Source organism: Pelodiscus sinensis, chromosome 14 (genome assembly GCF_049634645.1).
Source record: "Pelodiscus sinensis isolate JC-2024 chromosome 14, ASM4963464v1, whole genome shotgun sequence".
Taxonomy (NCBI): domain Eukaryota; kingdom Metazoa; phylum Chordata; order Testudines; family Trionychidae; genus Pelodiscus; species Pelodiscus sinensis.
The window spans coordinates 2,423,061-2,446,499 of NC_134724.1; the positions used below are offsets into that span (position 1 = coordinate 2,423,061).

Here is a 23,439-nt window from a genome sequence, read left to right on the forward strand (position 1 = left end):
GCTGGACTTCAGACCTGGCTGAAACCCGGGTCCAGCGGCTGACGCCCGGCCATAACAGAAAACAGCAATTGCAGAACCCGGGATGGGGGCGCTGAGGACTTGGCCTCAAAGCCCTGAGACAAAGGGCTGGATGCAGCAGCTTCTTGGGGAAGTGGCCCAGGGAGAAAGGGTATGTCTACACTACCGCCCTAGTTTGAACTAGGGTGGTCAATGTAGGCAACCGAAGTTGCAAATGAAGCCCGGGATTTGAATTTCCCGGGCTTCATTTGCATCTTGCTGGGCGCCGCCATTTTTAAATCCCTGCTAGTTCGGACTCCGTGCCCGCTGCTACACGCGGCACGAACTAGGTAGTTCGGATTAGGCTTCCTATTCCGAACTACTGTTACTCCTACTTACAGGGTCCCTGGGCTGGGACCTGGAGGAGTGGGCGGGCCTGAGTCCCCCCCTCTCACCCCTGCCAACAGCTACAAAAGAGGGATAAGAAGAAGCCTGGTTCCAAGCAACTGATCAGAAAACCAACAGGGACACCGGCACTCCCAGAACCAGTTGGGCGGGGAAGTTGTGGACATGCCCTCGGCCACAAAGGGGCGCTCATGAGAGGGTGAGCCAAAAAAAAAAAAAAAAAAAAACGGTTTGTTGGCTGCCCGGCAAACGGCCAAAAAAAAAAAAGATTTGCTGGCTGCTCGGTCTTTCCGGTGACAAGTAAACATTGTCCATCAAAACAGACGCTTTTAGCAGAACATCTGTGACGTCAAAAACCCAACTTTCTGTCAGACAGGAAGTGGGGTGGGAAGCTTTTGACCAGCCTGATTCCTGAATGCAGGCCCCAAGGTCCTCTCCTCTTATGCCTCTATCCCTAGCCTGAAAAGGCTCGTTCAAAACATCCAGAGCCAGATGGGGCTGGGGCAGAGCCCTGGACACGCAGACTCGGTGGTAAGGGGTGTCACCAAGGGCCCTTACCTCTCTGGCTTGGGGGCTCTCCGCTTCCTTCCTTTCGGCGATGGGGATGTCAGCAGGTCCACAGCCAGGACCCCTGGTGGCTTTGTAAGACGTCAGTTCGACCGTTTCGTCCTCACTGGTGGCTACTGACCCGTCCAAGCCAGACAAAGGGAACAGACGTTCCTAAAATCAATGCCAAAAAGGAACCGCTGTGAGCCAGGACACCTGGGACAGATGGAACTTGGACCAACCCAGGGCTTCTCTGCTTAGGCCCCCGGGCAGAAAAGGTCTCGTGTGGCTGAGCTATGAAATCACTGGGCATTCTTGCCTCATTCCTCACCGCCGTGATAACAGGGCCAACGTCTCCCTGCTTTTCTCACATGCACAAGTCTGATGCCATGTGGGCAGCAGGACGTCATGGGGATCAAACAGCAATGAGACAAGGGACTAGAACCTAAGCTGTAGCTCCATTCTAGTCAATGGGCAACACAGATTCGCACTAGCCTATGTTCTTACTTTTCCTAGAAGTAGGGGTGTAGCCAAATGGCTAGAGCCCTGGACCAGGAGGCTGGAGTCCTGAGCTTTAGGCCCCGCTCTGCCACTGGCCTGCTGGATGCTTTTGGGTAAGTCACTTCACCCCTGTGTGCCTCGGTTTCCCCTTCTGTATAATGGGGAGAATGGTCTTGCTTTCCTTGGGAATACACTTTGCTAAGTGCTGATGGAGAAGCGCTGTATAAGCGTGAGGGATTATTATTATTAGGCCTTTAAGGCAATGGACTGGTCTGTTGGTTTCAGTACCGCTGTGCTGTAGGGATGTAAATGGGTAACTGGGTAACCGGTAAGCCTCGCTCGTAAGAGAGCAGTGTGGGGTACTCCAACCTCAGCCCTGAAATGCTTCACAACCCTCTCCCGCTACTGTACACTTCTTATCTGTGCCCAGAAGCCCAGCGGGTCGCTCCCCACAGCACACATGCTGTTTGAGAAAGGGGAAGTAGGAACAACGCTCGAGGAAGTCACACAACGCCAAGCCGACACTTAGCAGTGACTGTCCAAGGGGAAGCATCAGATACTGAACTCTCGGGTGTGTTTTAATGAGCTAGCAGAACTCTCTCTATGTCTGATATCAGCCTGAGAAGCCCAGACATTTCTGATTTCACGAGCTACAGACTTTCCTTCCAGATCTACACTAAAGGGGAAGGTTGAATCAAGATACACAACTCCAGCAATGCCAGTTATGTACCTGGGGTTGAGTTTTCCTGCTGTCCCCGTGGCGAGAAGCTGATGCTCCCATTGGCTTCCCTTACTCCTCCCAGGAGCAGGAGTACTGGCCAGTAGGGGGTGGGGATCCCTGTGAGTTTGATTTAGCAGGTCTTAACTAGACCCGCTAAATCGAACTCCAGAAGATTGATCGTGGCAATGTTGATCTTCCGCTAAGTGAAGACATGGCCTTAGGTTCCTTATAGCAGCAGGGTAAGAAAAAATGAACAGCCTCTACACAGGGCAATGTGTCAGGATAAATACAGGCTGCTCCTTTTCCCCATGTCACCACCACTAAATAGAACTGCCTAGTGGCAGTAGCAGGCAATACGATACTCACGTGTCATGGAAAAGCAAAGTAAACACACTCCTATTTGAATCCATAGAGAGTCATTCATAAAAACAGCCCCTTGCATTACAAACCTGGGCCCATTGGTGAAATCGCTGCTTTTGCAGATTTCTCGTTAGTGGTTTAGGCTCCTGGCTGAGTGGTTCAGGCCGTCTGAAATATTCATAGAGTCGGTTGGTCCATTGCCCGAGTGATCTGATATGCAGCCAGATGGTATCTGTGAAATGAAGGCAGATGACACTGGAATAAGAAAGAGCCCTGGGTAAACATTCTGATGAAGGGAATCCTGCAACTGGACTACAATTTTGTACAGGCAAGATGCAGAATGAGTAACCTGGCCAAGTTCTGGTCTTGGCTACCCCTAGGAAAATCTAGAGGAATTTTTAGAAAGCCCAGGGAAGTTCCCAGGGATTTTGTAGAGGACAGACTTTGGCCCAGCATTTAAATTAAAGCTGAATTCCACGTTTAAAAAACACCAGAGGGAGTAAGAAGGGCTGGAGGCGAAGCAAAGAAATGCTCCGGCTATTTCAGTGAGGTCAGTCTAGAGTTTAACCCACTTCCAATACACCAGCTGCATTCCCCAGATCGCTGTGTCCGGGGATACATGGGATTGGACCATTTGGCCCCTTTCTGAGCATGGCGTGTTTCTCTAAGTGCAGGGAAAGACGTGACTGGGTTTTGCTCACAGAAACGACATTTCCCAGGATTCCACACGAGGCAGAAGGGCAGGTGGCAATGAATGTTCCCTTCCGGCAGGCCCAGGGCAGCTGCCAACGGTTCGGACTTGCGGACACGCACAATGCCCGTCTGCTTCTGCTTCCAGACGTGTGGCGCGCGCCGGTGGGCGAGGATGGGGAAGTGGAATACAAGTCCCTCAGCACAGGGGACCCAGCCCCCAGACTGGCAAAGAACTTCCTTTCACCCGTGATGCTTCAAACGCCGCCCCCCTCCCCCCACATCTCGGCAGCCCACGGTGGGAGAGCTTCATTCTTGGCTATCGAGCCCGTCGCATCAAATGGAACCTGCTTGCTGCAAAAATCTCCCTGCACCGCCACAAAGGGACTCATTGAGATTTTATTTAAGCCGCCTTTTAACTCGGCTGAAGTAGCAAAGCGGCGCCGCCCTGGCGCCCTGGGGAGCCCCGTACCTTGCTGCTCGGGCGCACTGCTGATGGTGAACGGGTGCCATTCGTACTTCGCAATGGCCGGGATGTTCAGGTAAATATAGTCGCCAGGCTTGTAGTGGAAAAATGGTGGCCTCTTGATCACCAGATGAGTCACCTGGATTGAAACGAAAAGCCAAGATGTAGGCCAGGGGTCACCAGCCAGTCGATCGGGATCTCCTGGTCGATCTTGGAGCCTCTGGCAGGGGATCCTGACTGGTTTGGCCAAGAAGCTCTCCAGTGCTGGCACTTCCGCCGTCCCCCCACTGCTATGCACCTCCTGCCCTTTGCCTTGGAACTGTCCCCGACTCCCGCAGGGAAGGGAAGAGGAAGGGGTGCTGATGTCAGGGTGGCCCCTCTCTCATCCTGTATTCTATCGCCACAGAACGGAGGAGGCACAACAGGGCTGGGATGGAGGGAGTTTGCTGGCTGCTTTTGAGAGTGGTGCAGGACCAGGGCAGGAATGAGCCTGCCTTAGCCCCACTGCACCACCTCCCGGAAGCTACCTGAGATAAGCAGTGTCCACCTGGAGCCAGCTCTGAATCCCTGCCCCAGTCATGAACCCCTCCTGCACCCCAAACCTCTGCCCTAGCCCTGAGCCCCCCTAGACTCTAACTCCCTTATAGAGCCTGTATCCCTGCCCATCATAAACTCTGTCCTGCATCCCAACCTCTACCCCGAGCTCAGCTCAGAGCTGCTCTGAACACTCCAGATCCCTTAGCTCACGACCAGAGATTGTACCCCAACCCTCTGCCCCTGCCTGATGAAAAGGAGGAAGGACGGGGGAGGGAGGAAGGGGGGATGGCGTGAGCAGAGCGGTGCCTCGGAGAAGGGACACAAAGGAGGCAGCGCAAGGGTATTTGGGTTTGAAGTCGATCCTGCACTGCAGTTCTTTCAAAAAAGTGACCTTGTGCTTGAAAAGGTTGGAGACCCCAGATGTCGAGGGTAGCACAGCGCACCAGGAATGGCCGCAGACTGGGTGTTGCTCAAGCCTCTTCCACAAGCCTCCAATTTGGGGCCTGCCGTTTGGAGCATGCAAAGGATTGCAGGCCTATTTCCCAGCATGCAGCATTACAGCCGGGCCCTGCAACGGCACGGGTGAGACCCGTATTGGCGCCGATACAGATTCTTTCTGCACAGGGCTTTTCACCAGAATCCCCAACCCGTGTACAAACACCAAAGGCTCTCCTGTGAGTCAGGGGGCGGATTTGTATACCCATTTTAGAGAACAGAAAAGAGAGGCACGGAAGGGTAACGAACTTCCCCCAGGTCGTGCAGCAAGTCAGCAACAGAGCTAGGAACAGACTCCATTCAGCTTAAATCCTGAGTCTTTATTTCACGTCCCACCCCAGCATCTGGCCCGCCCATGGGGAGGGGGCAAAGGGGATAATTGCCCCGGGGCCTGGCCGTTCACAGGGGCCTGGAGCTCCCAGCTGCCACCGCTGCTACTGCAGCAGTGGCCAGTGCCTGGGGCCCTTCGAACTGCCATGGGAACACTGTAGTACTGTGCCATGCGGCTCTGAGAGCTGTGGGGGACAGCGCTGTGGCCTGGGCAGTGCTAAGGGCTGACTGCCCTTGGCCCCACCCCTTCTGCCCTTGGCCCCGCCCCTTCTGCCCTTGGCCCCGCCCCTTCTGCCCTTGGCCCCGCCCCTTCCATGGGCACTGAGCCCCCCCCCCCTTTGTCCCAGGCCCTGCAGTGGCGGTCAGCCCACGGACATCCCTGGATCACTCCAGGGACAAACCTTGGATGGCAGGAGGTTGATTTCCACAATGTAGAGCCCGGCCATGCGTGACACCGCAATGCCGACCGTCTTCTCCGCCACAAACAGACATCCAGGGACCACAAACCACTTCCAGAAGTTCGGACCGTGGAGGACTAACAGCGCCCAGACGGAGATGTAGGACAGATGGGTCCAGTAGAAGACCTGCAGGTCGCAAGAAGAACAGACCACTGGAGACTCTGGCCGCTCGTCATTAGCAGCGAACAGTCAGCGCGACTAAAGCGTACAGGGGTGGCAAAAGGCACAGCCCCACTGGGGCTGTAAGTCAGCTAAAGTACCACTTGTTTTCCATCCTTTCTAGGCGCCGGGTACAATAAACTCCAGCGCGGCTTCCCAGCCCAGCCAACAAAAGCCGCAGACAGGTGGGAAAAACTAGCCATGCTTAGCAGCAAGGGGCCGGATCCGGCTCAAAGGTCTACTGGTGTAAACGTGGAAATTCTAGTGACTTCAGAGTTGCCTCTCCTGACCACACAAGAGTCACTGAGGTCCGAACCTGCCCCAGGAGGTCCCTGAGATGAATGGAGTGACTGTGGATTTACACAGGAGTAACAGAGCGGAATTTCATAGAATCAGAGCACACTAGACATGGAAGAGACCTTGAGAGGTCACTAAGTCCAGTCCCCTGCCCTCAAGGCAGGACCAAGCACCGTCTAGATCATCCCTGACAGGTGTCTGTCCAACCAGCTCCTAAATATCTCCGGAGATGGGGATTACACAACCTCCCTAGGCAATTTATTCCAGTGTGTAACCACCCTGACAGGTAGGAAGTTTCCTAATATCCAACCTAAACCTCCCTTGCTACAATATAAGCCCATTGCTACTTGGCCTATCCTCAGAGGTCAAGGAGAAGAATTTTTCTCCCTCCTCCTCGTAATAGCTATTTCAGAATAGGCGTTACTCCGCGTGGAAAGAGGTTTACAGAAGTCGGAATAAGCCATCCGTTATTTCAAGTTTATTTTGAAGTAATGGAATTGCTGTGTAGACTCGCTTTGTTATTTCAGAATAACAGCCGTTATTCTGAAGTAATGCCGCCGTGTAGATGCACCCCTAATTGTTTTTGTTGCTCTTCTCTGGACCATCTCCAGTTTCTCCATATCTTTCTTGAAATGCGGTGCCCACAACTGGACACAATACTCTGAGGCTAATTTGGCTACGACAAATCAGGAAAGAGATCTTGGAGTTATCGTGGACAGTTCCCTGAAAACTTCCACACAGTGTGCTGCAGCGGTCCAAAAGGCAAATAGGATGCTGGGAATTATTAAGAAAGGGATAGAAAATAAGACCCAGAATATCTTACTGCCCCTGTATAAAACTATGGTATGCCCACATCTTGAATACTGTGTACAGATGTGGTCTCCCCACCTCAAAAAAGATATTTTGGCCTTGGAAAGGGTTCAGAAAAGGGCAACTAAAATGATTAGGGGTTTGGAACGGGTCACATATGAGGAGAGGCTAAAGCGACTGGGACTTTTCAGTTTAGAAAAGAAGAGACTGAGGGGGGATATGATAGAGGTCTATAAAATCATGAGTGGTGTGGAGAGGGCAGATAAAGAAAAGTTATTTATTAGTTTCCATAATAGAAGAACTAGAGGACACCAAAAGAAGTTAATGGGTAGCGGGCTTAAAACGAATAAAAGAAAGTTCTTCTTCACACGGCGCATAGTCAACCTGTGGAACTCCTTGCCAGAGGAGGCTGTGAGGGCTAGGACTGTAACAGAGTTTAAAGAGAAGCTAGATAATTTCATGGCGGTTCGGTCCATAAAAGGCTATTAGCCAGGGGATAAAATGGTGTCCTTGGCCTCTGTTTGTCAGAGGCTGGAGAGGGATGGCAGGAGACAAATCGCTTGATCATTGTCTTTGGTCCACCCTCTCTGGGGCACCTGGTGCTGGCCACTGTCGGCAGACAGGCTACCGGGCTAGATGGACCTTTGGTCTGACTCAGTATGGCTGTTCTTATGTTCTTAATGACTTCCTGTGTCTTGCTCACAACACTCCTGTTAATGCCGCCCAGAATCATGTTTGCTTTTTTGGCAACAGTGTCAAGTCTCAGGGTATGTCTACACTACAGAGTGAGTTACGTCCACACTGCAATTGCGTTCTTTCGAAAGAACCAAGGGGTTTTTCTGACATTGGTCATTCTCATTCTACAAGGAAGAACTCTTGTTCTGAAAGAGCTCTTTCGCAAAAAGGCGCGTGTGGACAGGGAAGGGGGTGTTCTTTCGAAAGAAGAGGAAAGAGGAACACCCCAAGTTGCTGGATGAGGGTTTCCAACATGGCCGCAGGAGGGGTGGAATTCCCTGAGTTTGTTTGACTAGCCGGGTTTTATTTCCGACCCCATGGAAGTGCGTTGTTCCCCGCCCACTCCCGGCCCTTGTGAGAAGGTTTTTCCGTCTGCCTTTAGTTTCCACCCCGCGGTTTGGCTGCATGGGATTCGGGTCGCAGGCCCTCTCCGCTCTGCTGCGACGGGAACCGCTGTGGAAGGAAATGCATGAAAATGGCCCCAGCGGGATGGGGGGGGGAGGCCCCGGAGCCTGCAGGACTGCGCTGTAACGAAGGCAACACTGGGGCGCCACTGGGGAGTACCTCAAAATGGCCGCTCTTCCGAACGAAGGTGCTGGAGCACGCTAGCATCAGGCAGAGGAGGAGCTGCAGGGCGATCCCAGTGAGGGCGGCGCTCCCGTGAATCCAGCCAATCCCGGGCCGCGTGGTGAAGAGATATTCCCAGAGCGCGGGGCGACCCTGGCGCTGCGCCAGCCTGACTGAACAGAGACACGTGGGCCTGAGGGGCTGTGGCAGCTGACGGGGCTCGGAACCTCAGGCCTGGGGGCTGGATCCAGATCCCTAGTCCGGGCACCCCCCCACCAGTGTTGGGAGCTGTGCTGACACTCCACCCCACAGCCCCCACGGAGCTGGGGTGCCAGCGCCAGCCCCCCGCTGCAGGGGAGGAGCCCTGAGCCTCGTGGGCTGGAGCCAGGCAAGCCAGAGCCGGATCTGACCCACGGGCTCTGCTTGGCAGGGAGGAGGAAGCCTAGGGGGCCCCCCAAATCTCCCAGCCTGGGCCCCCCTAGGCTCTGGCGTGTGAGGGGAATGTGGGGAGGGTCTTTCTCCTTCTCGGTCAGGGGCCACGTCAGTTTTGGTTTGGGGTTTTTTTGCTTCTCGTTTGTGTAGCCCCCGACTGATATTTCTGTGGGTCAGCCGTGGTCCTCTGACCCCGTGACACTAGCCCTGGTTGCTGTGTCCTGAGCCCGCATTCCAGGGTCAGTTCTCCTTGCTTTACAGGCATTAGTTATAAAACGCGCTGTTTATGCACAAAACGCCCACCCCCGCCTTCCCCGCAAACGCCCCCGGGACTCGGTGGGCGCTGAAGTCTGGATTGCTGGATCACTTTCCACGTCTCACTCCAAATGGGAGTTGTCCGCAGCGGCTGCACCCAAGCCCTTGAGCTAAAGAGAAAGGCCATTCGCTGGTAGCAGTAGAAAGCTCTTACCCCTGGAGGGGCACAATGCCCGGTGAACCAGTGGATTATAAAGAGCCCCTCCCCTTACTTGACACCGTACACAATTTTTAGCAACGGGAAGAGGGAAAGTTAAGTGTGGCTGGTCTCACAAGCGGCACCTGCCTTAAATCCACTGCTGCAAACTTTGAACGTTGAAACGCCCCCGCCCCCCGCCATAGAAAGATGGAATCCGTGTTGCCTCTGCAGCCTCACCGTATCTCACTGACGGCCTGCTCTTGCTGAATCTACATACCAGGGGTGGCCAAACTGTGGCTCGTGAGCCGCATGCGGCTCTTTTACAGTGAAAGCGCAGCTCCTCAGAGCCCCCCACAAAACTGGACAGGGGCAGTTGAGAGCTTCTGCCCTGTGGCGGGGTGGTGGGCATTGGAGAAGAAGACCCGCACCCCAGCTGGCTCTGCCCCACAGGGCCGGTTGTGCATGTCTTACGGCTTCTGAAGATTATTGTCTGCAGCTTGGAGGGTCAGGAAGTCTGGCCACTCCTGGTACGTATCTTCCATACTCCCCCTACCCTCTCCCAGGGAGTTCTTAGAAGCTCCCTGCACTTTAGGACCTGCCGGAGCAAGCTTTGCAAATCTCCCTTTGCTTCCTTACGCCCTGCGACGTGCAGTTACCAGCGCTGGAATTTAGAGACGTATTCGCGGCGTCCTCACTGAAAGGGGCAAATCGCACCGCAGAGCTCTTGCTCTAGGCTCTCTGCACACTCAGGCCTGCGTCAGTTCCCCTCAGGGCAGTTCCCCCCAGCAGAGCTATTGTCTCCGGCCCTCTTCCCTTCGGGGTGGACCAGCCCCCGGGGGTTACCTCTGGGTCACGTGCTCAAGGGTGATTTTGCAACCACTACACCTGCAGGGCCACGGTTTTGGGAAATGAAAGCCCAGCCCCTGGAGAACAATGACGAGGGTCTTTTGCACCCTGGTGGCTGGTCCTCTTGCCCCCGTTTGCCCCCCGCCCACTCCAAGGTGCATTCCATACTTCAGGGAATGCCGCGTGATCGTGTCTGTATTTAATGTCAATTTGAATCTAGGCTTTTTAAGCCCTTGATCTGGATAGTTAAGGAGCGGCTGGGTTGTCCATGGTAGTAACGGTTGGTTCCCCTCTTGCGCATTAAGTGAGAGCGTTAGGAAAACGGGTGCAAGAGCACAGTGTGTTGCAAAGAAGGGATCAGCGCGGTGATTGGACGAGGGGGTTGGGCCGGGAGAGGCCTTCCTACTCACCAAAGTTCACCACGTGTGCTCCCGTGTGAACCACTGAGAGAGCCACCACCACGTACCCCACGAGCTGGTGGAAGACGACGTTTTGGTCCAGCGGGAAAACTTTCGCCACCCAGGTAGCGCGCAACCACGTCAGGCAACGGCGCAGCATGAGCGCCTGGGGGAACCGGACGACAGTCAGAACCAGGCCTTGCTGCTACACGGGCCTGTCTCTCGGGAGGCAGCCAGAGAGCTGAAGGCCAGAAGGGACCCCCAGATCCTCCTTGCATCACAGTCCCCGAGCTCCACCCAGCCCCAAAGCCCTTCGCTAACATGGGTGAGGGACGTCATCCCGACGGGACAGTGGGGCACGCTAAGACCCAGAGGTAAAGAGACTGGTCCAGAATCACAGCCACGACTTGAACTGAGGTCTCCTGAGGCCCAGACCTGGGCTCTCCCCCCCCCCTTCCCATTGAGTGAAGGCTAAAGGAGCCCAGAGGGGTGTCTGTGGGGCATGGCTCTGGGGCAAGGACGGTCCTGGTCCTTGCTCTCGCCGAGCTCATGGCCTTCTTCCCTTTTGCCCTTCTGTAACGTCTTTAAATGGGCAGATTTTCCGAAACGTTCCCCAGTGAGCAACACAACCGTGTGTTCCATTTCATAGAAACCCGGGGCTGGCAGGGACCTCAGGAGGCATCAAGTCCAGCCCCCTGCCCAACGCAGGACCAACCCCAACTCAATCAACCCAGCCAGGGCTTAAACACCTCTAGGGATGGAGATTCCACCACTTCCCTAGGGAACCCAGCCCAGTGCTTCCTCGCCCGCGTAGGGAAAGAGTTTTTCCTAATCTCCAACCTAGACCTCCCCCCTGCAACTTGAGCCCATTGCTCCTCGTTCTCACCACTGAGAACAGCCTCTCTCCATCCTTTTTAGAACCTCCCTTCAGGGAGTTGAAGGCTGCTCTCAACTCCCCCCTCACTCTTCTGTAGACTAACTAAGCCCAAATCCCTCAGCCTCTCGTTGGTCATATGCTCCAGCCCCTAATCATTTTGGTCGCCCTCCGCTGGCCCCTCTCCAATGCGTCCACATCCTTTCTATAGTGGGGGGCCCAGAATTGGATGCAATATTCCAGATGTGGCCTCACCAGTGCTGTATAAAGAGGAATTATCACTTCTCCAGATGTGCTGGCAATGCTCCTCCTAATGCACCCCAGTATGTCATTAGCCTTCTTGGCTACAAGGGTGCCCTGTTGACTCATATCCAGCTTCTCATCCACTGTCATCCCCAGGTCCTTTTCTGCAGAACGGCTGCTTAGCCAGTTGGTCTCCAGCCTGTAACAATACTTGGGATTCTTCCGTCTCACGGGCAGGACTCTGCACTTGTCCTTATCAAACTTCATCAGATTTCTTTTGGACCAATCCTCTAATCTGTCTAGGTCACTCTGGACCCTATCCCTGCCCTCCAGCATATCTACCTCTCCCCCAGCTTAATGACATACGTAAACTTGCGAGGGTTCAACCCATCCTCTCCTCCAGGTCATTCATAAAGATGTTGAACCAAACCAGCCCCAGAATCGACCCTTGGGGCGCCCGGTCACTTCCAGCCGTCCCCCAGAGCCGTGTGGCCCAGGGAGTTCAGTGGTGACTAGGGTCATGTCTACAGAGGAGCAATCCCCAGACAACCCATGCTGGGTTGGGTCCAGCTAGCCTGCTTAAAATAGTGGCAAGGCCACAGCTGCAGAGATGGCAGGACAGCTCTAGGCACGGACATGGGGCAGCTACCTACCCCGACACTCATGCAGCTGACCGACTACGTACCGCAGGCTCTAAGTTTAGCACAGCAGCTCCGTGATAGCTAGCACGGCTCTGCCCAAACTGGAAATGCTACTCCGGCGCTATGTGGACAGGCTGTCGCCTTCCCACTGCAGTGCTGTATGCATAGCGAGACTACAGTCCCGGGGGCTCGGTCCTGAGTCTGGCACTAGTCAATAGTTTCACTCGGGACTTGGCTAAGGGAAGGGAGCGCGTGCATATACAATGTGGGGGTGATGTCGAGCGACGGAGGGGTCGCAAGCACTTTAGAGGACAAGATTGGAATTCAAAGAGACCTTGACACATCGGGGAGTTGGTCTGAAATCAGCCACGTGAAATTCAGCCCTGAGAAGGGCGAAGGACTGGTCTTAGTGACTGCCCACGGTTTCCCTTTTGAGCATAAGCCAAGGGAAATGGCTGCAAGTCCCAGGAGAAAATGCATCCCCGCAAGAATCCTCTCTCCCGCAGAGCTCCTGAGCACAGGCGGGGTGCCGGGTGGTAGCATGCTGGGACAGAGCGGGGGGTGGGAGTGGATCACCCACTGGGGAGGAGTCAGCACTGTGATGTAGATGCAAAACATACATCGTTCTGGGATGTATTAAGAGGAGCGTTGCGTGTAAGACACGGGAAGGAGACGTGCAGTTCTCGTCTCTACTCAGCCCTTGCGAGGCCTCAGTTGCACCCATCTCTGGGCACCACACACAAGGAAGGGTGTGGAAAATCGGAGAGCGTTTGGGGCATTGCTTCTCAAAAACTTTTTGGCTCATGGCCCACCCTGTGCAAGGCAGACCTTTCTGCGGACTACCAGCCAGCCACCCAGGATGACCAAATGGGCGCAGGAAGGGATAGGGTTGGGGGCTCTGGGTGGGAGGGAGGGTGCAGGCTGACGGTGGGTGGTCAGGGTGGGAAGGAGGCTGCAGGAACAGGCTGACAGCGTGGGGACTAGGTGGGAGGGAGGATAGAGGAATGGGGGGGAATCTGGGTGGGAGGAAGGGCGCAGAAGTGGGGTGGAGGGGTTGTGAGGGAGGGAGGGTGAGGGGTCTCAGTGGCAGGGAGATAGGTGAGGAATATGGGGTGCAGGGTCTGGGCATGAGGAGGATGGGGGGCTGCTCACCTGGATCTGTGCCTCCCACCACTCCCGCTGCTCCCATTGGCTGTGGTTCTGGCCAATGGGAGCAGCGGGGAAAGCCTCCAGGCGAGCAGTTTCCTGTACTGCTGTTCCCCCAGCTGGAGGCCGGGAAAACGGCAGCAGGCAGAGCGGTTTCCTGCCCTGTGAGCCAGATCCAGCCAGCGAGGCTCCCCCCTCCCACCTTGCAGCAGGAAGCCAGCGTAGGCTCCCCACTACCAGGAGGGACAAGCCCTGAGCCTGCGGCCCCCCTGCAAGACGGTTGCAGACCACGCTGTGAGAACCCCTGGTCTAGACGAAAGCAACGAAATGGATCGAGAGCAGAGTGCACCTGCACAACGGGGGAAAGCTGGGCAAGCTGGGCATGGGGACCTGGGAACCGTCTGCCAACACGTTCTAAAGAGGACGTGTTCTCCATGGACGCCAGTGGGGCCCCCTGACTCGCCAGGCCCCTAGGCAAGGTGGGGCCTCAGGCAGAAGAGGCAGGGCTGCGTGGGCCTCCCCAGGGCAGCCCTCAGCACTGCCCGGAGCTGGCGCTGGAATCCCCAGGACTGGAGCTTTCTGAGCCCCACTTGGACAACTCCTGACAGGGACGGTCTCGGTTTTTTTGGCCCGCCCTCCGCCCGCTGGGCCCCTCACTCCTTGGCCCTGCCCCAGCACCGGGAGGGGGGCTGGGCCGTGCCCACCAGGCGCAGGACTCACCCCCAGGAAGGTGCAGTTGAAGTTCAGGCACTGCCCGCAGCCCTTCGCCACCATGACCCAGCCCCCCAGCGGCGCGTGCCGCAGGGCAGCCCAGGTGAAGAGGAGGAGGTTGAGGCACCCGTAGCCCCCAATGCAGAGCAGCTTGCTCCTGTTGTTGTGCCAGTACGCTGGGGTGAAGTAGCGCGGCGGGCGGCTCCTCGGGTCCGTCCTCGGGGGCTTTAGCCAGTTAGCGGCACTGCCGGAAAGGAAGGGAAGAGTCTGCTCGGTGGGGCTGACAGCCACCGCGGGCCACGGGGCAAGGTGTGGGGGGCTGCTCTGCACTTCTGAAAGGGGCGTGGCCTCAGGCTGAGGGGCGGGGCTGGGACAGCCAGCCCTCAGCATCACCCGGACCACAGCACATGACCCACCCCATCCTCCGAGCCAAAGGGGGCTGGAGCTCCGGTCGCTGCCACAGTAGCAGTGGTTGTGGTCAGGTGCCCGGGGTCCCAGGGCAACTGCCCCCTTTTCCCTCCCCTCATTGGCGGGCCTGAGTCTGTGACCAAGCAACCAACACCAACACTTGGCAGCTGCGAGCAAAGCACTGGGAACGGTGGGGGAGGTGGCCCGGCACCCGCTCTCCAAAGGGGACTCCCATCTCAAACTCCGTGCCTGGCCACACCATCGAACAGCCCCCGCTCCAGATTTCAACCAGATGGTTAACAACCCGTCCGGCAGGGCCATCGAGCAGGTAGCCACTGTTAAGTACTTGGGTGGCGTCCCTGACGGTGCTGAAGGAGGTTTGTAAGATGCGGACATTTGCGTAGCAGCAGCTGCTGCCATGTTTGGGGCCCTGCCGTGGCCTTGGTGGAACGTGGTGACCTCATGCTTGCTGCCCAGCGGAAGATCCGTGGAAGCAAAGTTACCACATTCTCCTGCCTGGAAATGAAACGGGCACAGGGGAGGGTGGCAGGTCACTGGAGTGGCATGTTCACTTCTCGTGGGCTCCTGCCACTGGTCAAACGGCAGAAGCTCAGCGCCAAAAGCTTCGGTGGCGCAGGAAGCTTGGCAGGGCTGGACAGAGACGGGACGGATGCTCGGGGCAGCATCTCCTGGAGACTGATCCGGGAGGTGCTAGATTGGCGAGAAGGCCATGCCCCTGGGGGATTTGCAGGGTGGTGATGATGACTGCTGGACCCCACATGGTGGCGCTGGGTTTTCCAACAGGCTGCAAGAAGACCACAGCCACTTTGCACCATCCTGAGCACGTCAGACCTCTGCGACCCTCTGGATGGACTGGGAGCGTAACCGCTGGGAACATTTAGCCCGGGCGCCCATGCACCGTCTGGAATATCCTCTGGGCGGCTCTGCTTGTGCAGCGCCCTCTTGAACCCGGGCTGGTGAGGAGGGTTTGGATGGAGTGAGTGGAGCACAAACTCTGCTTCCGGTCACGGCCAGGAAGGCGGGAAATGGGAGCCAACAGTCAATGGGCGGAAGGAGGCACGTGGAAACCCCAACTTCTCGGAGCACACAAAGTGCCACGGCCGCCGTAAGCCTCTACTAGGAGAAAGCCAAGTGGGTGGACGATATGCCTAGGTCATTACACCACACTGGAGGAGGGGCAGCGTCCCCAAATCGATGCTGATTAGGTGGACTCAGGGTAATGGCTCTCTGGTAAACAGAGCGATACTTATCCCACAGGCCTCCTCACATTGGGAAGGCACCTGCACTGACAAACAGAGAATCAACCTGAATGACGCCTTGACCCTTGGCTCTTGAGGGGCCTTTAATTGTACATAAGAACAGCCAGTCTGGGTCAGACCGTCTAGCCCTGTGTCCTGGCTGCCACTGCCAGCTGCCCCAGAGGGAGTGAACAGAGCAGGGAATCACCAAGTGATTCTTCTCCTGTCTCCTGGTTCCAACAAACAGGCTAGGGACACCATTCCTACCCATCCTGGCTAATAAGGATTGATGGACCTAACCTCCATGAATTTATCTAGTTCTTTCTGGAACCTTGTTAAAGTCCTGGTCCTTCACAACATCCTCTGGCCAGGAGTTCCACAGATGAACTGTGCACTGCATGAAGAAATACTGCCTTTGGTTTCTTTTAAACAATTGGGTACGATTCGGTACAGAGTCAGGTGTGACGTGCAATGTCCAGAGAACAAGAGTATTTTGCTCCCTTTTGCACGCTGAAGGGTCGCAAGGCAAGCCTCCCACCCGGCCTCCTCCCCCAGAAGAGCTTCTCAAAGCCCCCAACAAGCAGCATTTCTGAGGTGCACTCGTGCTCTTGATTTCAGCAGGACGCGTTCCCAGCACGTCCCAGGAGACGCTCAGGATCATAGGCCCCTCGTGTTTCATCCTCACTGCCCTGCTCTGACTGTTCGACCAGCAAGGAAACGAGGGTCTGGTTTCTCATGCGGAGGGTCACGAACCCTGCCAGTTCCCAGCTATAGGACAGTGGCCGGCAGCCCCCTCACGTACACCACGACGGTGCAGCTGGAGTATGGTATGGAGGGCATCTTGCCTTGAGAACGTTCAAGCAGCCACACTGTATATGCATGGCTGCCGCGCTCTGCCGACAATCAGCTGATCCGGCACAGCGCGGCAGTCTAGATGCGGCGCGTTCGACAAAGTAAACCTCGACAAAGTGAAACCAAAGTTTCACTAGGCATAATGGAGCTGTGCCAGATCAGCTGATTGTCGGCACAGCGCGGCAGCCATTTTTATTTTAGACGCGGGGATTATTTAAATCCCCGCTTCTTTGACTATGCTGAGTAAACTACTTTACATGGCTCTGTCGACGGAGCCATGTAGTCTAGACACACCCTAAGGTGCAACAGGATCGTAATGGTTGTTTTTAAAGTTTTTTTCATTACAGACTAACACGGTGACCCCTCGGAGACTTAAACAAGGACACTGCAGGAGCCTGCGAAACGGGCAAAGAGCAAGGTGCTAAGAAGGGAAAATACTGGTCTAATATATAGCTCTGATTGGGAACCCAGAGGGGCCAGTCAAAGCCAGTACCTGATGGTTAGGTTCTCCATGACCTCTGGAAAGCGCTCCAATTCCTCCCTGAGCTCCTCAAAGGTGATAGAGCCACTCTTGTCTTTGTCGGCTGACTCAAAAAGAGCCAGGGTGAGGTCGTCCAGCTTCTCCTCCGGCAAAGATATTGCACTCTCCTTCAGACACGATTTCAGGACCGTGCGCAGTTCATCAGGGTCAATGGAGCCACTGCCTACGGTGAGCAAGAATTTGCATCTGACCAAGAGTACAGTAATAGCCCTTTGGCTCCTGAGTTTCCGAGACATACGAGGTGGTACAACAGCTAGTGAGCCGGTTTAGGGACACCCTGGCTGCTTTTAGTTTTATCTTTCCCTTTGACGTAGAAACGGGCTTCCTTCCTGCCCCTCAGGATTTTCACGGGGACACTGTGCCCCCCCTCCCCCCCAGTGGCTAGCTGTTGGTAGATTAGGAAAAAATGGTTCTATTTAGAGGAACTAGCGAATGATCTGCGGGAAACAGCTATTTGGAGAGCACGGATTCCAGTCTTAGTGGTCAGTGTTCACCATGACGAAATCCACACAGATAATGCTTAACGGGCCACAAAACATAAAGACAAATTAGCTTGGAAGGTGATTGGGCTCTTAGTTTTGTGGCCAATCCTTTCAACTCGATTAGATCAGAAAGAAAACACTACCAAGGCAGAACTGGGGGGTTTATTTGGCCGAGGTTTCGCTTTTCCTTGATTATAAAGAAACACATTTCTCACACACCAACATTTCAATACTTGCCCAAATAAAAAAGCACGACCCTCAAAACTAAACACCTTTGCACATTTCAAGAAGGGGTCAATATTGTCTGGAGTCAGGTCCCTAGGTTCAAACCTGCCCCTGTGGTTTTGATCAATCTAGGGATGTAAATATGCAGGGGAAAAGTTAACCAGTTAAATCAGGGGTCTCCAACCTTTTTAACCACAACATCGCTTTCTCAATTGAAGTGCAATATAAGATCTACCCCAAACCTAGGTAAATGTGCCCTGCTTCCTTCCTGCCTCTTCTCTGAGGCCCCGCCCCTGCTCCGCCCCTTCTCTGAGGCCACGCCCCTGCTCCACCTCTTCTCTGATGCCACGCCCCTGCTCCGCCCCTTCTCTAAGGCCTCACTTTGTTCACTCCATCCCTCTTCTTCTCCATCACCACGCACTTTCGCCAGGGTAGGGTAGGGACTGGGGTGCAGGTTCTGGTCTTGGCCAAGGAGTATGGAGTGTGGGAGGGGCTCTTGGCATAGCCCAGGGCAGAGGATTGGGGTCCAGGAGGGGTTTCAGAGTGCAAGTCCTGGGAAGGAGTTTGAGATCAGGGGGGCAGGAGGTTGAGGGCAGGAGGAGACAGAAGAGCAGGACACAGACTCTGGCTGGGCACTGTTTAACTGAGACAGCTTCCGGGTGGGGGAGCAGTGGGGTTAAAGCAGCTTACCCCTGCCCTGGCCCTGCCCCACTCCCGAAAGCAGCTGGTATCTACAGCAATGGCTGCATGATGCCATGCACTGCCCCTCATTTACAGGCACTGAACCCACAGTTTCTGCTGGCCACAGTTCCCTGCTATTGATCCATGGGAGCTGCAGGAGCGGTTGCAAGCCAGGACAGCATGTGGAGACCCCCTGCTCTGCCTCTCTCAGGGGCTGCAGGGACGTGCCAGCCACGTCCAGGAACAGTAATTCCCATAAGGATAATGACTCCAGCCACGGCAGGCGTGGCACTGTAGAACTCACTGCTCAAAGAATTCCATTTAAGCAGGAGAGAGAAATGAAAATGACGAAATGCACCGACCAGTCAAACGCCCAAGATACCCCACTTTGCCAGCAGGAACAGAAGTAACAGCACACCCCCCCCCCCCCCCGTGTGTGTGTTGGGTCAGGAGAGGAGCATGAGGGGCAGTGTGTGTGTGTGAGAGAATGACACACACAGTTGGGAGAGGGACAGAGATTTGCCAAGTTCCTTCCATCCCCTTCTCTCTGCGGAGATGGGGTCCAGGAGTGGGGGGAGGAGGGACACCCTGACATCAGCGCCCCCCTTTTCCCTCCCACACCCTGCACAGCAAGCAGGAGGCTCCCGGGGGACAGCTCCAAGGCAGACGGCAGGAGCAGCAGGACAGTGAGTGCAGGATCAACTGATGTGCCAGCGCTTGAGAGCTTCCTGGCCAAACCTGTCAACATCACCTGTCAGAGGCTCTGAGATCTACTGGTTGGTGACCACTGAGTTAAATGAATTAATTGCAATTGTTTAACCGGTTAACCAGCTACGGTCTGGCCAGCTTACTAGGCAGGAGGGCTCCTCCAACCCAGCCCTCCACGGATAGGCAGGGGGCTGCTCTGGCTTGCTGAATTAGGTCCTACCAGCCACACCACAGCCGGCTGCTCCACACACCTCTCCCCCTCCCCCCGGTAAATCGTTTAACTGCAATGCTTCCCGGTTAACCAGTTACCCTTTTCCATCCCTCGCTCAGACCACTCCGGGAATAATATTTGTGACAAATGCAGCTTTTGGGGGCCGCAAAGTACTTTCCCTTGTCTCTGACCGTGCTTGTTCTTTGCTGGGTGTGTACAAACACCGGGTATAAATCGTTCAAATAAATCGGTGCAATTAATCCGAACAGGTGAGTGCTGACAGGGAGTTTAAAGAGGGAGTTCTCCAGGTAAAGGAGAAGCAGATACAGGACTCTTGAGGGAAGTGTGTGTTGTGTTTGGGGCTTTCTTGCTGTGTGCTGAGCTTGTGTTTGTGAGTGAGGGTTGGTGTGTGTTCTTTTTTGTTTGTTTTTGTTTGTTTGTTTTTATTCAGCTTTGGTGAGGACACAGCTGGAGTATTGTGTCCAGTTCTGGGCCCCCCACTACAAAAAGGATGTGGACGCATTGGAGAGGGTCCAGCGGAGGGCAACCAAAATGATTAGGGGGCTGGAGCATATGACCTACGAGGAGAAGCTGAGGGACTTGGGTCTGTTTAGTCTGCAGAAGAGAAGAGTGAGGGGGGATTTGATAGCAGCCTTCAACTCCCTGAAGGGAGGTTCCAAAGAGGATGGAGAGAGGCTGTTCTCAGTAGTGACAGATGGCAGAACAAGGAGCAATGGTCTCAAGTTGTGGTGGGAGAGGTCCAGGTTGGATATTAGGAAAAACTATTTCACTAGGAGGGTGGTGAAGCACTGGAATGGGTTTCCTAGGGAAGTAGTGGAGTCTCCATCCCTAGAGGTGTTTAAGTCTCAGCTTGACAAAGCCCTGGCCTGGTTGATTTAGTTGGGATTTGTCCTGCCTAGAGCAGGGGGCTGGACTTGATGACCGTCTGAGGTCTCTTCCAGTTCTATGAATCCATTCACGAATCTCTGGCCGTGCGCCAAGGTCAGAGGTGTGACCGCAACGTGGGGAGACATTCCTCAGCCAGCTCTGCTGTCGCTTGCTCCAAAGACAAGGAGAGGGATGCTGAGAGCAGGGGCTTGCTGCCTGATTACGTATCCTGAGTCCTGTCCCTGCTGTGCAGTTCCCCGGCTCTCCAGCAAAGCTAGCTCGGGGATGGCTACGCACGCCCCTGCCACGCCTCGGAGGGTGGCACAGACAAGCCCCCTCCATATTTAATTATCAACAGCCCCAAGAAGAGAGACTGGGAGGGAGGTACCCATAAGCCCGTGGTCAGCCACCTGGCTTATGGGTGGCTCAGCTGGGAGGGGGGATCTGCTACCTTGAGATCTCCCTCTAAGGATTTGAACCTGAGTCTCTCATATCCTGGCGAGTGCTGCTGCCCCTCTGGACTATTGGGTAAAAAGGGAGAGGAACCACCACTCAACCTGGCTGTGTTCTGGTGGGCTCTGATCTACTAGATGCCCTCTAAAGGGGTCTCTGGGCACACTAGCCCGATCATGCCCCTCAAGGGGGATAGAGGGAGGTAGGCCTTTGTTTGAGAATCCCCTGGGGCTGCATTGTGACCTGCTTGCAGACAGGTGGCTGTGCACATGTCCCGTGACAGATAGGGAGGCATCTAGGGGACGTGAGCAGTGGAAACGCAAGCTGCTCGGGAGTTGGGCGGCAGAAGAGCAGTAACTGATTATAGAAATTTTGGACTTCGGTGCCTGACCTGGCAATGAGTGCCTAAGGGTGTGTCTAGACTACAGAGTTTTGTCGACAAAAGTGGACTTTTGTCGACAAAACTATACCTGCGTCTACACTACCGCTGAGTTCTGTCGACATAATGTCGACAGAACTCAGCAGTTTTGTCGACGCTGATAAACCTCATTTTACGAGGCATAACGCCTTCTGTCGACAGAGTTCTGTTGACAGAAGGTGTTATTGCATGTAGGATTGTGTCTAGACTACAGGGTTTTGTCGACAAAGCACCTTGCTTTGTCGACAGAACTGGATGTAGTCTAGACACTCTATGTCGACAGAAGTTTTGTCGACAGTATCTGTCAACAAAACTTCTGTCGACAAAACCCTGTAGTCTAGACGTACCCTAAGTCTCCTTGGTGAATCTAGCCCCAGTTGTTTGGCTCTTCTCCAGCATCGAGGGTAACACCATAGCCAGGTAGAACTTACAATAGGAACGAGTTTAGCTGCTGTCTTTTAAGGGAGAAGACTATGTTGTCCTGGAGGAGGACAAGGCTGGCAAGCTAGAATGTTAGACAATGGCTTGAGCTGAGCTATCTGATTAGTGTAAATACATGCTAATGGCATTCTCCCTCCATCCATCTTTAAGAAGTAGCTAACGCTCATGGAGGACAGCAACACTGGTAGCCAAATGACTACTGTTTGTTCTTCAGAATCTTACCATCTACGTCGTAAACTTGGAAGAGGAATCGTAGCTTGTCTGTTTCGTCTCCGTGGATGAGAAGGTTCAAGGCTTTGAGTAACTCATCTAAACTTATAGTTCCACTCCCGTCGGAATCAAACAATGCAAAGAACCTCTCCGCGAAGAAGGACTATGGAAGAAACAAATATTTTCAACAATACGTGATGAGTACTTCTTATAAAGCCATCCAGAAGTCTTCTATTAACAGCAGTGAAAAATATGGCCCGAAAAAGGCTGAATATCATGGTAATGAGCAATCTTACCCAAAACTCCTCCAACCGACTAACTTCAAGATTTAGCTCGTCTTTCACCCATGGTTTCCAACACTGCTAACAATATACAGTGACTAATCAAAGCTCTCTCTAAAACACTTCTTCATTAGCCTCGCCTATCCATTTTTTAAGCTTCACTCTTCTATTTAAAATAGGGCAACAACAGATCATGGACCCATTTTATTCCAAAAAAACCCAACAAATGGTCTGGTAGCACTTTATAGACTAACAAAACATGTAGACGGTAAAGTGCTACCAGATCTATTTTTTCCTGTAACAGACTAACTTGGCTATCCCCTGAAGCTTCCATTTTAATCTGCCACTATTGTTTTGCATCAAATACTGACAAACTCTAATATGACTTCTACAATTTGAGCTCATGTCCAGTTATCTACACAGCAAAACAGACCATCTGAGCCAAACGTCCCCCAAGCTCGAAAGAACTTGCCTCTTTCACTTTCAGAGCAGTTTTGAATTCTTCCAAGTCAATTTCTTTATCGTCCCCCGCGATGCTTTCAAACTGCTTTGTTACCCACTCCAGCCATGAAGCATCATTGTCTATACTCATGGTGCTAGGAAGTCCAAAAAAAGGCACCGTTAAGTTTGGATCCAATTCTGCTGGGGAAAGAGATGAGCTTTCCAGTTACATGCATCAAGTTCTTCCTCACACCTATGAAAGGGGCGTAAAGTGTTACAGCTAAATACTAAATGGAAGCGATCTATTAGCATAAGTAATTAACACACATTGTAAGAGACCATTCAAGGTGAAGGGGCCTGTTAACAACTCTCCGGTCATAGGACACAAAAGCAGGGTGAGTGGGTTACGGATCATAGAATCATAGGACTGGAAGGGACCTCGAGAGGTCATCGAGTCCAGCCCCCCGCCCTCAAGGCAGGACCAAGCTCCATCTACACCATCCCTGACAGATGTCTATCTAACCTATTCTTAAATATCTCCAGAGAGGGAGATTCCACCACCTCCCTTGGCAATTTATTCCAATATTTGACCACCCTGACAGTTAGGAATTTTTTCCTAATGTCCAATCTAAACCTCCCTTGCTGCACTTTAAGCCCATTACTCCTTGTCCTGTCCTCAGAAACCAAGAGGAACAAATTTTCTCCTTCCTCCTTGTGATACCCTTTAAGATATTTGAAAACCGCTATCATGTCCCCCCTTAATCTTCTTTTTTCCAAACTAAAGAAGCCCAGTTCATGAAGCCTGGCTTCATAGGTCATGTTCTCTAGACCTTTAATCATTCTTGTAGCTCTTCTCTGTACCCTTTCCAATTTCTCCACATCTTTCTTGAAATGTGGCGCCCAGAACTGGACACAGTACTCCAGCTGAGGCCTAACTATGTAATAAGCCACAAATCCAGTGTCTCTATTGAGGCCAGGAAGGTGCGTTTACACTGCACCTTTATCTCAAAATAAGATACACAATTTGTGCTATGCAAATTGTGTATCTTATTTCGATTCTTTTTCAAAATAGGCTATTTCAAAATTCGGCATGCCTACACCATGGCAAATTTTGAGATAAA

General features: G+C 53.8%; 1 protein-coding gene across 1 annotated transcript in view; it reads right to left on the reverse strand.

The window, feature by feature from the left end:
• NOX5 (NADPH oxidase 5) overlaps positions 1–22,951 on the reverse strand; it is a 33,868-nt gene extending 10,917 nt beyond the window's left edge. The window contains exons 1-10 of the mRNA XM_075896841.1: positions 22,350–22,951; positions 21,609–21,759; positions 16,832–17,042; positions 13,829–14,063; positions 10,217–10,370; positions 8,072–8,247; positions 5,450–5,632; positions 3,693–3,825; positions 2,620–2,762; positions 961–1,122 (exon numbers count right to left, since the gene is read on the reverse strand). Of these exons, the coding sequence (XP_075752956.1) occupies positions 961–1,122; positions 2,620–2,762; positions 3,693–3,825; positions 5,450–5,632; positions 8,072–8,247; positions 10,217–10,370; positions 13,829–14,063; positions 16,832–17,042; positions 21,609–21,759; positions 22,350–22,469 (1,668 nt within the window). The 5' untranslated portion in view covers positions 22,470–22,951. The remainder of the gene's footprint in view (positions 1–960; positions 1,123–2,619; positions 2,763–3,692; positions 3,826–5,449; positions 5,633–8,071; positions 8,248–10,216; positions 10,371–13,828; positions 14,064–16,831; positions 17,043–21,608; positions 21,760–22,349) is intronic.
• Between the last annotated feature and the right edge of the window lie 488 nt (positions 22,952–23,439).